The sequence below is a fragment of the Mytilus trossulus genome, chromosome 14 (assembly GCF_036588685.1).
Source record: "Mytilus trossulus isolate FHL-02 chromosome 14, PNRI_Mtr1.1.1.hap1, whole genome shotgun sequence".
NCBI lineage: Eukaryota > Metazoa > Mollusca > Bivalvia > Mytilida > Mytilidae > Mytilus > Mytilus trossulus.
Window position 1 is genome coordinate 48,136,745 of NC_086386.1, and position 13,451 is coordinate 48,150,195.

Consider the following 13,451-nt stretch of genomic DNA (forward strand, 5'->3'; position numbering starts at 1 on the left):
GGGTACCCTTACGTTATATCTACCAACTTGAAAACAAGAGCAACAGACATACCAATAAATTCATTCCTGAGTCGTATTCTGTCCTCTAGTTCTTCAGTGGCTACCAAAATGCAGTTCACAAATGCAACAAGCGTTGTTTTATATGGTATTAATTCAGCTGTTTTCAACTCGTTTACTATCAAGCTAAATCTGTACCGCTGTCTCTTTAGTGTCTAGACAAAAACAAATTTGGAAATAATAAGTTTTATCTTTTTTAATTTATAATTATTTATATGATGTTATTTTGTATTTATTTAATCTTAGAAACAAGTAAAATTATTCCAAAAATATGTTATGGGCTAGCTATTCATACTTAAACAAAAATGAGATATTTACATGACTCCCTACTATTTTCGAACTTGCCATAAAATTGATGTTGTCAGCATACAACGTATGCATCAATTAGTTTACGTTTCTTAGCCATATGCTAATGTCGTAGTATAATATGATGTTTTAAATTCAAAACACATTTAATATTTCAATAATCGATTAAAACAGGTAACTGTCAACCGATATTTATGCACAATCCGACCTATTTGGTTTCTGTTTTCACATTATCTTGATGCATTTATTGAATACCATAGTCAATAGCCTTCCAAATCATTGTCCAATATCATTAAAATATATCATCCTGGTCTAACCCTGATAACATCGTTTGAAAGTTGGCCGCCAAATGACAATATTCAGTTAAAAATGGTTAAAATGAAGACAACTATTTTATGAGGTTTTATTTGATTATCATGCACAAATATTATTTACAAAATGTTGCAAGATATCGATTTGGTCAATCACAAACGATACGTTGCAGATAAGAAAAAAACACCAACAATGATTAAAACAATATACAAGAAAACAAAGATAGTGCATCATAAATCTACCAAAATATGTCCCGGAAATTGTCTGCTCACTAATGACTAGACTCGTTCACTGTGAGACAAAATGATTTATACATATCAAAATATGAAGATGAAGAATGAGACAAATTTCTACCAGAGAACAAATAATGTTGAAGTAAACACCTACAGTTCACCATATGGCCTTCAACAATGATCATAACATATATCGCATAAACAGCCATGAATTACAAATTAGAACAGTATTAACCTTTAATAATTACATTAGATGTTAGTTTCATTATAATACTTTATTCTGATTGGCTAACATGTTATTCCGTAAACAATTGCATCAGACAATAACATTTATCATGCATGATGACACGAGGTCCCACAAAAAAGTGCACAGGTGAATTAAATAAAACTGGATAAAAATCGTGTTTTCATGATTTTAGCTAAAAAAATGTAATTATAAGTATTGAATACTTCTTTTTGAAACTTTATAGGGTTGTAAAAGCGTTGACCGTGCGTACATTTTTAGAATGAAGCGCTTCCGCGCTTCATACAAAATGTACTTCGGTCAACGCTTTTACCACCCAATAAATTTACAAAAAGAAGCATTCAATTCTTAATTAAATGTTAAAACAAATCGTTATTCTATCCATCTTTTAAGGATATTTTATTTTATTGGCTGAGCCTTTATCCAATCATTTTGTTTTGATATAACTGATTTGAACAATAAAATCTCTGAATTAAAACTGATGATACCTGTCTTCTTGGCGACAGAAAATATCATTCCTTAAACATGTCGGTTAACTCTGTAGCGACAATAAGCTTAGCATTCGACAGCCCGTAGTATCTATGCCTTGTGATTAACAATTAGAAAAACAGAAACAATAATGAAATTCTGACAAAATGTAGTGATGGTTTGTTTTTATTCTTAACATGAATATTTTGAAACATAAAAAAAATCATCCGCTAGCAACAAATCATGGGCATCAACCTAACAATTCAAATACATAATGAGCTCTTGTTTATATTGAAGACAAACTCTATGATCTTGTTAAATATAAGTGGTGGTGTTAAAATATGTCGTTGATTAAAGATATAATACTACTCACTCTGAAACTATCTAGTGCCTCTATCGTCAAATCATATCCTTCTTTGGAATAAACACACAGAGCGGACAACAGTTCGAAAACTTGTTTCTTTACCATAACATTGTTGGTGTCTAAGGCTAAAAGATTAAAAAATAGAAAAGTTACTTAATAAACTCATCATTGATACCAGGACTGAACTTTGATGGTTGCACTGGACGCGCGTATCGTCCACACAATACTCATCACAGACGCCCATAAATGTTTCAGATTAGAAAAATTAAATGATATACAAATATGTATCAAAGACATGTTTATCGTAAAAAAAACAGTTTTTGTATAAATACTTATCAGTAATAGAATGAATTCTCCAGACCTGCTTACGAGATGAAAGCAATGTTGATCTAGTAAATATACCAAAAGCTATGATAGAAACATCTAAGAGGTCAAAGTATATATCTTCTTTCATTATAATTATATATTACTACTTTTTGATTTCTTGATATTATCATATCATTCTAAATGATGGATGTTAACTCTAAAATAAAGTTTTCTCACATTTTTGTTTAATTTTTTCTTTGCGGTATATGCTCCCTTCCGGAGCACCTGAGATCACCCCTAATTTTTGGTGGGGTTCGTGTTGTTTATTCTTTAGTTTTTCTATGTTGTGTCATGTGTACTTTTGTTTTCCTGTTTGTCTTTTTTTCATTTTTAGCCATGGCGTTGTCAGTTTGTTTTAGATTTATGAGTTTGACTGTCCCTTTGGTATCTTTCGTCCCTCTTTTATGGTAGTAGGGTAGATAAAATTTAGTTCAAGCATTTGACCAACCCGAAGTTTGAATCAATTTCAAAACCGGAAGAAGCAGGGTTAAAGGTAGAATAAGCGTTCAGTGTATCCTATCCAAACCCCATTCAGACATTTTTCATCAACACAATCAATGAAATAGCGCTATAGACACATCCTAATAGAAATGACAATGTCAAATAAAATGATAAACTCTCGCTGTTTAAGATAATTGAAATTAAATATTTACCATTATGCAAAACAAAGTAGATTTCCTTCGTATCATATTTAAGTTCTATCAGGAGAATATATCACAAGGTTGCAAATTAATCAAATACAGCAATTTGCGTTTCCGAAAACATATTATATTTTGTTTTACTATCTTTATTATTAGCTTCATAGTCTAGCTTAGAGGTTTATTACACTCTGCCTATTTTTATCTTAAAACATTACAATGTCATTGTTTAAGGTCCCTTGTACTCAAAACTAATTCACTTAAATTATTAAAAATGTGTGTTGACGTCATTAAGCGGGAATTGGATATAAAGAAGGAAATGAAACAGAAATTGTTCTCAATTTACAAAATGAAACAAAGAATATTTGATCGCAAATTTTTTTTCTCGTAACTTTTTAATGTTATTTTCCAATAATCGTCTTAAATGGCAGACTTTCATATTAAAAACAGCAGGAAGCCTTAGATATTAAAAAATGATTTGTTATGGCCTCTAATGCAGAAAAAAAAACCACCATGATGAGTGCATATTGAGAATTTCCTGTCATAAGCATCTGTCTCAACTAATATTCTACGATTGCTTTCCGGTAAAGAGGTATTGAGCATTTTTTCTAAGAATGTCGAAACTCGGAATTCATGAGTATTGCCATCTCCTTTTTATGAAGATAGAATGAATATAACCATCTTAAACAGCCTAGTTGTGAATATATATTATGTATGAACAGTCCCCTATTTCTCAGGTGGATTCGGGTAAACCTTACGTACAGTAAAATTGACAAAATTTGTTTCATTTGAGCTATATCGGTTTAGCTACCTTAGCTGCCTGTTAAATTCAAATTAAACTGACGATTCGCAATCAATTTGTAACCAACTTTCATATTTTTTTAGTAAAATTGACCGAAACAATTGAAGATCACCTCTAGATTTTGATGGGTTTCGTGTTGTTTATTCTTTAGTTTTCTATGGTGTGTCTTGGTACTATTGTTTGTCTGTTTGTCTTTTTTCATTTTTAGCCATGGCGTTGTCAGTTTGTTTTAGATTAATGAGTTTGACTGTCCCTTTGTATCTTTCGTCCCTCTTTTTTGAACATAGCTGAATGTTACTGATAATGGTAGATACATATTGACATAATGTGTACATGTATCACAATGGCGGCATATAACATCGCTGGATAAAATTATTTACATTAAATAAAGGCAACAGTAGTATACCTCTGATTATATAAAATCAAGTGTTGATTTGTTAAGATAAACTAACCAATCAGTACAATGTTGATAATTATTTAACAATGATTGAGTTTTTGTTTCGTTTAAAACATCGTTAACATTACTGAAAGACTATATCTTAGTATCTGTAAACTGTAACAGTCCACATTCACCTTTAAAACCAGGCAATGAACGAATCCCACTGGAACAGTTCTTGGTTTATAACCGGGACGTTCATGGCGATATGCAATCAATAAAGGGATTTATAATTGATACAGAGTCTAATACACGATTTAATTCACTGTCAGGGAGTAGAGCTCATCTTATATTTTAATCTTCAATCACTGTTTTCTATCATTAAAAGGAGAGTAGAATGTTTAAGAAAAAAATACTTTGTATTTTTTCTATTGACTTATGCCGTTACTGTAACTGGTATATTCCTCCAATCTTAGAATCACTCCCTAAGGAAAGATGTAACACACAAGATAAGAACTTAACATAGATATTTCCTTTGTAAAGTGTTCAAAGAGTAGTCCTTTGGTATTTTTTTTTTCATTTATTAACCTTAACTGTAGAGTTTTCACACTAATGATCTGAATAGTCTTAGGAATGCTTTTATAAGATTGAATTACTTTATATCACGATTTTAATAACACCACATTAATGTGACAGTATTTTTAGCTGTCTTTTCATATCTTGGAAACGATAAAATATTTGCTTATAAAATTCGCGAATCGAGATCAAACAAAGTATTTTAAAAATAATAAAACGGATCAAAAAATATTCATTGATTCTTTGATTGACTCTTTGCAGAGTCTTGGAGAATAATTCAAGACTAGAAGAACGATTTATTAGAAATTCTTGGAAAAAGTTTAAAACCTATTTCGTCTGAATTCTAGCTATCTTTTGTTGAAATTGTATCCTTTAATTCCAAATTGACTATAAACGTGGTCGTCAGTGTTAGAAAATAGGGAATGATGTGCAATTAGTGTCTTCATAACAGAACTTTTAGTTATTGTTATTAACAATATTGTTTTTTAACAGCATAGAATACTAATTAAATATTGGAGTTCCAGGTATTCAATGATATAGGTTATCACAAGGAATAAGGTCAAAGATTAGACATAAGATTTGGGGGCTGTTATTGCATAAAATCTCTAGAGGTGTATTTTCAATACCAACTGTGTATGCTCAGAACCCTTGTTAGTGTAACGTCTTTTGAAACAAAAGGCTACGTTCTGAACAAACATCGCAAAACGTGTGTCATAAAATAATGATATATTTTTACAAACAATATTGAAATAATAATACTCGAGTTTAATTTGAATTATTTCGCTTTCTGAATAAACCCATGCTCTAAATCCAATAAAATGTGTTTGCACATGCGTATACTGCAGTGTAATGAATTTTATCCAAATTAACCTGCAATTAATATATTTCATTTACTTAAAACACTTCCAAACTCTTAAATGATGCACAAGTTGTTATTCATTCATTTATAATCATGACTGTAATGTGTTGCAATTCGAAATTGACATATTCGACTTAGATACGACAATCGTTCATGCTGGGTGTTCAAAACTCCTTCCTCTGAAAAATCACATTACCAGTAGCTTGCTTGTTTGCAAACAAAAAGGAAGGTTCATGGAATAAACTATATAAACCCTCTACACTTATACACATCGGACATAGAAATAAGAATTGAAATAATTGATGCAAGCTCTATTTTATTGCAGTTTTAACATGGGTAGACATTTTATTCGTCTTATTTTAACACTCACTATCGCTCGGACAAAATTGATCAGGAATATAATGCCTACCCAAGTTTAAACAAAATAAAGGTATAGCTTGCATCAATTATTTCTTAAATACTTTCCATACGCCAAGACTTATAATAAGTATTATCGTTCGCGCAACGGAGTAAACATACTGACTTAAAAAAGCAAGAAATGATAAGAACAACAGTTGTCCAAGTGATTGTTTCTTGTAGTCAATTGAAAAAAGTATGAACTTTTCGAGATCATGAATCCGCCACATATTAGACTTTTTAAACCACCTTCATGTATAGGTCAATGCTTTTTTCCCGTCAATCGATGTTAGTTTAAAACAACTCCGTTTTATTACGCTTAACTCGTTTACAAATGTTGTTTTCGAAAACCTTGGCTCCATCACAGTTAGAATACAAATTATAACTTGATATAATATCTCAATAATATTTCGCTTTTGTTTTAATGAAATCTGTCTGTTTTGTCACAGGAAAAAATATAATGAACAAATAAAGTACAAAATGTATCATTGGTCTTAATTAGTTGTCTCATCAAAGGAAAAACGTCAAAATGAACAAATAAGTACGAAGTACATGTCATAAATGATGATTACTTCTTTTCGATCTAGTCATAAAAACATGTAATGAAATGTATTAATTATATTTCATTACATTTTATGGAAGTTGTTACATTAATGGAAGATGAAAATGTACTTTTTCTTAATTATTTAGTCTTTTATTATCTTATAAACTAATTTCAGATTCCTTAAAGGGGAATTCATAAAATACTTTTTATACATCTGTACTCTTAAACGTAGCTCGTAGACAATTAACCATTTTTATGTTATGATATTGTCTGACAAAATGAACGCACTATATATCAATAAAACGGATATGAATCGTAGGATTCTGGAAACGCCAGAAAATATAATCCACGTAATTATTAATGAATAATATAAGGATTGGTTAGCATTATTTCAAGTACGGCGATGATCAAGCCTGCTTCCTTACTTTTATTTTGTAAAGTCTGTTGGACTCCATTGTACTAATTGAAACATATTATTGTCCATTCGTTTTATGTGATTTCATCATTTGATTTTGCCATTTGATTAGGGACTTTCAGTTCTGAATTTTCCTCGGAGGTCAAAATATTTGTGATTTTAATTTTATTTTTTTTATTTTTGGCCTCTACATTTCTTGTCAGAAAAAAAAACCGATTGTAAATCTAAACATTGGTCTTGTGAATTTATATCTTGCATTGTTCCTGTTACAATTACCTGTTGCCCATCCCCTTTAAGTTTAATTTGTACAATGGTCTTGGTGAGAAAAAAAACCACACAATATAAGAATACAATTTGTGAGTATTGCATGCCTTGAATTGTAGACATAGTTGCTTAAAACTCGATTCTTCTCGTCCTAGGTTTTATCCGCAAACATGATTTATATTTTTTTTTTCAAAAATGACAAGTTTTATACTAGGAACTTAAAACTTCATATAATACAATTGATCGATTAGATTGTGCTTTTCAAAAAAATCAATAGTCATTCTACCGATCTGCTAAAATGTTAACATAAAACAAAAAAGTTGTCGTATATATAGTACCTTAAGCCTTGCACTGTTTCATTTTCACGGCATTATTAATGGCAAGGGACTTCATTCAGTATAATGGAGGTTTTATTGTAAGTTCATTCAGACATATTGCATTGTCCTATAACGATTTCCTATCACGATCAATTGGGTTTAGAGGAATTAAGTTATATAAGCATCTTTACTTCTGGAAATATTCCTAAAGGATTGAACTATAACAAATTGCAACTTTTCTACACCGAATGGTCTAAAAAGTTATGTCATCATACGTGATTAATCTACTTTCCTCAGACCGCGTAAAGAGCTCAACACGTTCAATAACATAAAGTTAATATAATTTAGACATTTACTAAAGAACGGTTGTTGATGTATCACTTCACAGTGAAAAAGATAACGTACGTGTGGCGTGAAGTGCACGTGAGAATCTTATTAAAACAAAAACGCGCGACATCTCGCGCAGAAGTAAATTGGTAACAAATTGTCATTTACCCATACTGACCAAAGCTTGCTTCATTGTACATTTCTTTCAGATTGTTATTTCGGTTTAAATATTTCAATACGGTATGGGTTTTGTTCATGTTGAAAGTGATGGACAATGTCATATTCGTTTTATAACCATGTCTTTTGGTTTCTTGGTCAACACAAACACGTACTGCTGTGATTTAAAACTTAAATAGATAGGTTTTGTATAGAAAGAAAACAACTAAATTATTCTCAGTGTAAATATAAAGCTAAATGATAAAATTTGGACAAAAAGTTTGATGTTTTAAATTAATTTGGACAATTTCTAACCATGACACATTGTCGGGGAGTAACTGTTAACAAATGAAACAAATGCAAGACGCATTTATTTTTTTATATATCTAAAAGTATGTAGACTACCATTCTTAATTGATAAATCAACAAAATACAATGCATGCTCATATTTAACAAGACAACATGCGGACATGGAATGAATGACAAAATAACATCAAGTAGCTTGATTGATAGAGATGTACTTCAAGATTGCAGCCTATTTCACATTTAATTTCATCTTTCTTTCCATTTTACTGAGAAAATTTTCATGTTTTCTCATCCGTTCAACTTTCAAACTGATTTAACAATCATCGCATAGGATTCGATCCAAATAGCAACCACGTGGTAAAACACAAACATTAGGACGAGAAAATTGTATATATGATAAGACTTCTTGTAAACTACAGCGTCGACATAATTGTGTCAAGACAGAAAATCAGATTGACATCCAAGTTGACAAAACTACAAGTGCCACAACATAACTCAATATCCTATCTATTTAGTAGCCAGAGATTAGGTCTAATCTCATTTTCAATATATATACAATGCTACACAATGTTGTTACATCTCACCAATACTGTATTTTCATCAAATAAATCAGCGAGAAAATAAAGTAGCAAACTATTTGTCTTCTATTGGCATTCATTGTCTATAGCTGCTATCAAATTAACCAATCTGTCAAATACATTCTTGGGTCTGTTTTATAAGATTTTGAATCCTCATTAAAGAATACAAGAAAATAAAACCCTTAATCAAGTAATGTTATGGCGTACTAATGAATTAGGTCTAATTTACAAATGCAATATACTACAAGAAAAGAACAAGTTAAATGGTTGTTCGTATCTTAATTACACTTGTCAAATTAGCATAATGAAAGTTTTGACTACTTTTTTTAAGAATTGTTATAATTTTTTTTTATTGGTATTAACTTTCAATGACGTTGTATCGTGGCTGTATGAAATCTACTGGAAAGTAGACCGCTGGTACGCATGATTTCTACATAGGCAGTTAAAGAAAAAAATGATAATCTTCAGTAACAGCGCTTATTGTTAGATTGGTACTAAATGAGCCTTGTTTTGTGTGTAAATGTATTCTTGTTGTACATAAGACGGGTATTACAGAGGTCAGAGTTTCATTGTACGTTCTTCAATGCTGCTTTATTTTCTTCTAACAATCGAAATTATATGAAATGGATAAACCTAATTTGAACCAACCCATTTAGTTCATACAATAGTAAATGTATATGGTTCAAGTGCATTTGTAATGAAGAACAGAACAGATATGAGACATACACAAGACAGGTTGTAGGGCAAATTATAAATGCGTTAAATATTTAAAAAAAAAATATCGCAGTTTTGATTTTTAAAAGTGAATTTTCTTTAAATTCTGATGTATGGCACCTTATCATTAGTTATTCGCCAGCCTTATTTTTATTTCTACTGAAATTATAATTTCGGACTGAGGTAAGTTGTCTCTTTTACTACCCTTTAATACAGCGCAAGACCAAATTGCACTTTGTAACAGGAAAATGAAAATGTACTAATTAGCTCTAAATGACAAATTAAGATATTCATCGCCGGTGTAAGTTCATTACTATTCTTATGAATTCCACAGTGTATTAACTAACAGGAATACTGGTATAAAAGTTTAGTCTGTGACATTTGTGAAATAGCTAGAAATGATTTTGTATCTTCCTTATTACGTAATTGTAGCGTGGTCTTCCAAATGCCTGAAGCTTTATTGCAATAAAAGAGATATGTGAAGTTATATAAACAAGAAGGGTTCAAAACGTACAAAGGATTAGCTGATATGTTTAAAATAATTATCAGACATGAATAAAAAAAAATATAAAATATATGTAAAAAATCCACTTTTTCATAATTTTATTCAGTTGATTCGTATCTAGATTCGAACCCGGTTCAATTTTTTTTTTTTGTTCTATTTTAAGGATGATTGAATACTTTTGAATTGATTGCATTTCAACTTCCCCCTCAAATGGACAAAGTTGTTATCCATTTGACTCACAATATGTGTCGAGGTTAAGAACATGTTCAAGATGATAATATAATAGTATTTAAAATTACTGTAGAGGCAAGAACATAAACATATTGTGCAAAAAAGAATCATTTTACAGGTATTATGAAGGTTATTTTATATAATATTTTACGTCGATGGTTAATATGACCAAAGAGATAATTTGAAAAGAAAGAAACAATTTAGGGCTACAGATGGATGTTGTGGTTAATTAAACAAGACAATACTAAACAAGACTAAACAAGAAAACGATTGCTGATAATATGTTTAATTGAAACCTTTCTTGGAAGTGGTTAACCCTAATTCCGATCTAAAGTCGGGTCTCCAGAATTAAAGGTCAGCCACATATAATAACATTTTAAGTTGTTACGTCTATCGATTAAACTAACTATGGTAGCACAAATGGAAAATACATGTATTTCAAAACATTATAATAGGGACATCGGGGGCAAATAGTTCAACTTCAGTGACCACCAACAGGATAACACTGAGAGTGCGAGTTCGAATGACGCTCATGGTAGATGCATTCGACTCCTATCTTAAATGACTAGTATTGATAATTTCTGCAAAAGGTTGTCTGTTCTATCAGCGTACCACGGCTTCCTTCACCAATAAAAACTGTTCGACACTGTTAAAGTGGCGTAAAACACGAGCAATCAATAAAAAATAGAAATAATAAAACACATTATTTCCAGGTAGTACATGTATGTAAATATGCAAACTATGGTCTGTCATGCGATTTCGTTTATGGTCGGACTTATTGAACATAAAGTAGATAAAAATTTGTCAAGGTGTTGTGATACATTGGTTCTGTAAACACATGTTATTATTTAAGCTGAATTGAATTGAACTGGGAAAAAAAGATTTTTTTTAATTTATTTCTGGATACTATCTTAGGATCACAAAAAAGCTTCTGTCCAAGTTTGATACAAATCCAGGATAGTTGGCTTTGGATTTCAAATATTTTGGCCACGAGCATCACTGAAGAGACATGTATTGTCGAAATGCGCATCTGGTGCAAGAAAATTGGTACCGTTAATTTTATTAAAGAAAGCTATTAAAATTTCAAAACTTTTAACCGCAGATTGAATGTATTGTTCCTAGCAGAAAAACTAAGTCCATTTATAAGTAAAATATGAAAAAAACGGAATTTTATTATTACAATATTTACTTCTGGATACTACCTTATAAACATAAACAAGCTTCTCTCCGAGTGTGGTACAAATCCAGGATAGTGCAAGAGAGTTATTAAAATTTTAAAAACTTTAACCACTGAGCGCCGACAACGACGCCGACGGAATGTAGGATCGCTTTTGCGACGAAAGTCGAAGGCTCCCCAAAATCCTTCCTATGATACTTTGACCCCATCAAAGATCTAGAAGACCGTTTTTTCTATTACGGACTTATTGACCATTGAGTAGTTATATTCTCCCTAGGTGCTTTGATACACGTAAACACATGTTCATGTTTAAAGCTAAATTGCATTATAATTGTCGATTTTTGAAACTGAAATCTTTAGCCAAATAAAATATACTAGTATATATATTTATATGTAGCGTATAAAGATCCACTTTCTTCGTTTTTATTCACCGACAACTTTCGCTCGCACATGTTGCTCCATTTTATTTTATTTTTAAATAAACAAAAACATTAAAATGAAAAACAAATCATTCACTCGTGTTTTTTTGGATTTCTAAGGAATGTTGATCAAAAACTTTCCTACGCTTCTTCGACCCAATTAGATATCTAGAAGTCTTTTTTCTCGCGAAACAATTTAATTCCAATGATTACCTTCCAGTTCTGTGACTGTTACGATAGAAAAAACCTGACAGTCATTTGTAAAAGAAATTGAAACACCATTAATCCAATTTAATTACACACGAGAGCTTCGAGAATATGAACTGATTTAGGGTCATTTACCGAAACAGTACGGCAAATAATGAAACCTTGAACATAGTAAAATAATTGCTATAAGAAATCAGTGTTTTAATAAAACTACAGACAGGCGCTCAAAAGTACAATTTAAAGAACTGGTGGCTAAGGACTTCGACAAAGTTGACAATGAAAAATGGCTCATATTGGATCAGTCGTGAACATTCACCAGGATAAACTTCAGGCACGAATTTGATACATAATTGAATGTCGTCAGAAACCTAAGATAGTGATGTAAAAATACAACGTAAGAGTAATATTACTTATCAGTACATGACTACATATACAATGTTGAGCTGTCATCAACCTTGCGCCTTTTTAAAACCAAATGAATACTTTTATAATTACATTAGATGTATGTTTCATTATGATACTTTATTCTGAATGGTTTACTGCACATCACGTGTTATTCCTTAAGCAATTGCATTACTCAATAAAACTTTTCGCTCATGATAACACATGATCCCACAATAAAGTGTACAGGTGAATTAAATAAAAAAATTATAAAATTCGTGTTTTTATAATCATAGCTAAAACATGTAATTATTAGTATTGAATGCTTCTTTTAGTAACTTCATAGGGTTGTAAAAGAGTTGACCGTGCGCACATTTTTAGAATGAAGCGCTTCCGTCAACGGTTTTACATCGCTATGAAGTTACAAAAAGAAGCATTCAATTCTTAAATATATTTTTAATCAAGATGGAATAAAACAAATGTTTTAGCGAAGCCATTGTGATTATTTTTTTAATAGGAAAGGAGCGGCAGTATTTCAAATATAGACAAACTCTAAAGGCATGAAATATAACACCGATTGTTTTTTTTTATAAAAGAAGCAAAATAATACTTGAATTAGAAATCTGTATTACCGATTCCGAGGAATATACCAGTATTACACACTAAATGAGAAACCATTATTGCCGATTCCTTGTTTTATATGAGAATTACATACAGATATCATGGATTGGGATAAGAATAGAAAATTGATGAATTAATTTCTTTGTCGGAAATATCTTGATAATCCGTTTTCCTAAAATAGCTTTTATAAACAGCTAGCAGTCTTTCGTTTAGATCAGATAATAAGCTAAATTTTCTCTTAAATTCAAAATTGTTAGTTTTATGTCGTAATAAAATATTTGTTATTACAAGA

At 30.7% G+C, this 13,451-nt stretch overlaps 1 protein-coding gene across 8 annotated transcripts in view; it reads right to left on the reverse strand.

Annotated features, from left to right (window-relative positions):
* LOC134697064 (inverted formin-2-like) overlaps window positions 1-13,451 on the reverse strand; it is a 58,212-nt gene that overhangs the window by 16,003 nt on the left and 28,758 nt on the right. For all 8 annotated transcript variants that reach the window (XM_063559085.1, XM_063559086.1, XM_063559089.1 and 5 more), the window contains 2 exons: window positions 1,994-2,109; window positions 53-212 (listed from right to left, as the gene is read on the reverse strand). In XM_063559085.1, the coding sequence (XP_063415155.1) occupies window positions 53-212; window positions 1,994-2,109 (276 nt within the window). The remainder of the gene's footprint in view (window positions 1-52; window positions 213-1,993; window positions 2,110-13,451) is intronic.